The sequence below is a fragment of the Choloepus didactylus genome, chromosome 4 (genome assembly GCF_015220235.1).
Source record: "Choloepus didactylus isolate mChoDid1 chromosome 4, mChoDid1.pri, whole genome shotgun sequence".
NCBI lineage: Eukaryota > Metazoa > Chordata > Mammalia > Pilosa > Megalonychidae > Choloepus > Choloepus didactylus.
In genome coordinates this window covers 149569026-149572947 of record NC_051310.1, presented here as the reverse complement: position 1 = coordinate 149572947, position 3922 = coordinate 149569026, and the positions used below count along the sequence as shown (strand labels likewise).

At 37.4% G+C, this 3922-nt stretch overlaps 1 protein-coding gene across 1 annotated transcript; it reads right to left on the bottom strand.

The window, feature by feature from the left end:
* Positions 1-301: 301 nt before the first annotated feature.
* On the bottom strand, positions 302-1240 carry LOC119533409 (olfactory receptor 4F15-like). The gene has a single exon (XM_037835452.1). The coding sequence runs from the start codon at positions 1238-1240 to the stop codon at positions 302-304; it is 939 nt and encodes a 312-aa protein (XP_037691380.1).
* Positions 1241-3922: the final 2682 nt, after the last annotated feature.

Below are 3922 nucleotides of genomic sequence, written 5' to 3'. Positions count from 1 at the left end.
CTTGGAAAGAATAGTATGATTATCCTTACAAAAAAAAGCTTACACCATTATTCAAAATGTGTGAAAGCTATTGTCAGAATTCTTTGGGAACCATAAAGTAAAGATTAATATAATCTTGGATAGCTATATCTTTTATATAAAAGAGTTACCAATTCTTCAGTGAGAATAAAATAGACCCACTACACAAGTGAAGAAAGTCTATGAACACACAAATTATGTATGATAAAAAGATGGACCCTTATTCATGGTTACTGCTATAGACATTTAATAGTCACTTGGAAATGTGTTTCAATCAAGCCATTTAAATGATTTTTCTAAAGCCTTTCATCTGACCAAGTACTCTCCTCATTGCCGTCTTCATTTCTCTGTTTCTGAATGTGTAAATGACTGGATTTAGAAATGGAATTATAACAGCATCAAATAGGGCTAGAAATTTATCCAGATGTCTTGAAGGAGAGGGCCACATATAGAAAAAAATCAGTGGACCAAAGAAAAAAACCACCACAGAAATGTGAGCTGACAGAGTGGAAAGAGCTTTGGGGGAACCACCGGAAGAGTATTTCCGAAGACTGGCCAGGATGAAGATGTAAGAAAGGATGATCAGAAAGAAAGCTCCCAAGGACATGAACCCACTATTAACACTGACCATGAACTCTAGTCTATAAGATTCTGTGCAAGCAAGTTTGATGAGCTGAGGTATGTCACAATAAAAGCTGTCTAATATATTAGGGCCACAGAAGGGCAAGTTTACAAAAAAAGCCAACTGGACCACTGAGTGCATAAGACCAATGGTCCAGGCAACCACTGAAATCAAAATGCACATCTGTGGGCTCATGATGGTCGGGTAGTGGAGAGGCTTACATATGGCCACATATCTGTCAAAGGCCATGGCTATGAGCAGTACCATCTCAGTGCCCCCAACAGCATGACTGAAGAAGATCTGAGCTAAACAGCCTCCAAAGGAGATGACTCTCTGCTTCTTGAAAATATCACAAATCATCTTGGGTGCTGCAATGGAACAAAACAGCAGGTCAAGGATGGAGAGGTTGGCAAGCAGAAAGTACATGGGGGAGTGTAAGTAAGGGTCAGAGGTCACAGTGACCACTATGAGCAGGTTTCCCATCATACTGGATATGTAGAAAAGACAGGAAAAGCAAAAGAGAAGAAGTTGAATCTCCCAGGAATTGGACAGTCCCAGGAACACAAACTCAGACACCACAGAGTGGTTGCCTCCATTCATTGCTCATTTGGCAGGTTCATTCTCATGTTACCTAAAGGAGAAAATGAGAAAATTTAATTTAGTAATACTATTTTAATATCCTCTATGGAGAAGTATCTAAATTCTGGTAGTCAAATACCACCCAGTCATTTCATAAAAAAATCAAATAACAACCTTTGGCCACTAATGCAGCAGTTATGTTAGACATAAATGAGTTGTGTTGTGGCCATGCTACCATGAGGAATGGTGACTGGTCTAGAGGACTGGAGCCCATGTGGACCTGATATACAAAACCATGCACAACTGACATTTGATGTTCAATGGATACACCAGTATGACCAATGTTAACTATCCTTCTCAGGAGTAACTCCCAATCATGTATACTAGACCAACAAAGAGGGTTATACTTACTGCAAAGATTTGCAAGATTCTGTAGCTCTGTTTTGTTGCTTCAGCCAGAAATTATCTTTCTCTATTTTATACTTAAGGGAATATTATTCCTTCTTCAATGACATTTCAAATGACACTTCTTCAGTCAAACATTCTTCATAATCCAACTATATATCCATCTTTACTTACTCTGTTTTAAGTCTATATGTGAGAAACTTATCTAAACACTGGAGATGCAGCCAAGAACAAAATAGAAAAATATCCTTATCTTCATGGATTTGCATTCTGTCAGAGAAGAACAGGCAGTGAAACAATAAATAAAGAAGATAGGTAGTGCATCTGGTGATGATTTTACCATGGACAATATAAAGCAAGGAAAAGAGATAGAACAGTATGGGGAATGCTATGATAAATTGGGGTGAACAGGGAAGTTCTTGCTGATCGGTTGATTTTGATCAGAAATCTAAAGAAAGTGAATGAGCAAGCCATGAAGATATTTAGAGGAAGAATATTCAGGCAGAGAGAACAGAGAGAGTAAAAGCCCTGGGGTACGAGCATACTTATATGTTCAAAATACTATAAGAAGGACAGAACAGCTGAACCTGCGTATGTAAAGGGTAGAATGTATGATAAGAGGTCTGAGTGGTAGCAGAGATCCAAATCATGTAGGGCCTTGGGGCCATTGTAAGGACTTTGTTTAAAACACTGAGATAGATATGAGCAACTGGAGGGCTTCGAACTGAGGCATGACAAAATTTGACTATACAGTTAAAGGCTCACTTAGGCTGCTGCCTTGTGAATATTCTTCAGAGTCTCAAGGATAAAATCAGTGAGGATGGTTAGTAAGTATTGCAAATATCCAAGCAAGAGACAATGGTAGTTTAAATCAGGATAAGAGAGATAGAGATGGTAAAATGTAGTTAGACGCTAGCTATACTGAGATGATGCATAGTGAGATTTCCAGGGATAGAGATGATCCTGAGCTTTTGGAGGTTGTGAAATACCACAACTCATTGCAGAAGTTTTCATATGAAAGTAAACAAAAAAGACCCCAAACTTACAAAATTATGAAAATATACATTTAGTCACTAAATCTAACAAGGATTCCAGAATAAGGAAGCATCTGAAGCTTTAAGAAAGGAGCTTGAAGCAAATAAAAAGAAATAATCACTTACGAAGCAAGTAGAATGCTACAGAATACAATACCACAAATACTATATGGGCTGAAATGTTTTATAACCCAGTAGGAATTTTTAAGTAAAAGAGCAAAATAGCCCCTACTTATTATGTTATATTCTAAAAGAAAGTTTAAGATAGCCATTCCTCTTTTTTAATGAAAGTTTTGAGCTTTGAGGCCAATCACCCTGAGCTCTTTAAACTTGTTTTCTTCAGTAAGATTTTTCTGAAGCCAGGAAAACCAGAATAAGCTTTACTTTTCATCACGTAAACTTCACATTAATTGAATTTTTCAAAACCTGGCTCATAGCCCCCTCTATATAATGTGACCAAATATTCAACCCAAAAGACATGCAGAATTGAAAATAAAGACTAACATATTAGAGCAAAAGAAGGATTAGTTCCTCCCTCCAGTAACAAAAATTTCAAATCAGTTGTAATCAGGCCTGCTAAATCCAGAATACAAAATTGCAATAGTCACTTTACCAAGGACAGACCAGATTTCAAAGATTCAGATATGGTTCATAATAACGCATTAGCCTCTTAGGCTGCAATGAATAATAAATGGTACAGGGAAATCATTCTCTCTGTGTGTGATAAGCATTTACCCTGCCAAAACATCTGGAACTGTGATAGCCAAGTGTGTGTGCTCAGTAGAAGAGCCCAAAAATGAACACTGGAATATTTACAGCCAAGAATCAGCTGTGCCTATATTTAAGACATTTACTCTATCTCTCTGAAAATGTAGGCAGAGAAGCTAATCCTCTCTGGCCTCTGTTTATAAGTATAGAGCCAGGGTGAATTCAGCAGTGGGAGATATTTAGTTTTCTGGAAACAAGGAGATAATAACTGTCAACACTGTAATACAACAGCTCAACTGATGATTAAAACCTACTAATGATCAGAAACCATAAAGGAAATCACATCTGCCAACTACTTCCACTCATGGCAAATAAGTAAAGCATTCCTACAAATCAAGGTTTGTGGACAGAGTGAGGGACTGAAAAGCATTTGAAGCAATATCCAAATGACTCCTCTAATGCTAGAAATAAAAAATACATAAAGAGCCATGACACTCCACGAACACTCTCCAAACACTGAAGGAAAATATGCATCAGTCTAGAATGTAAGAGAAAA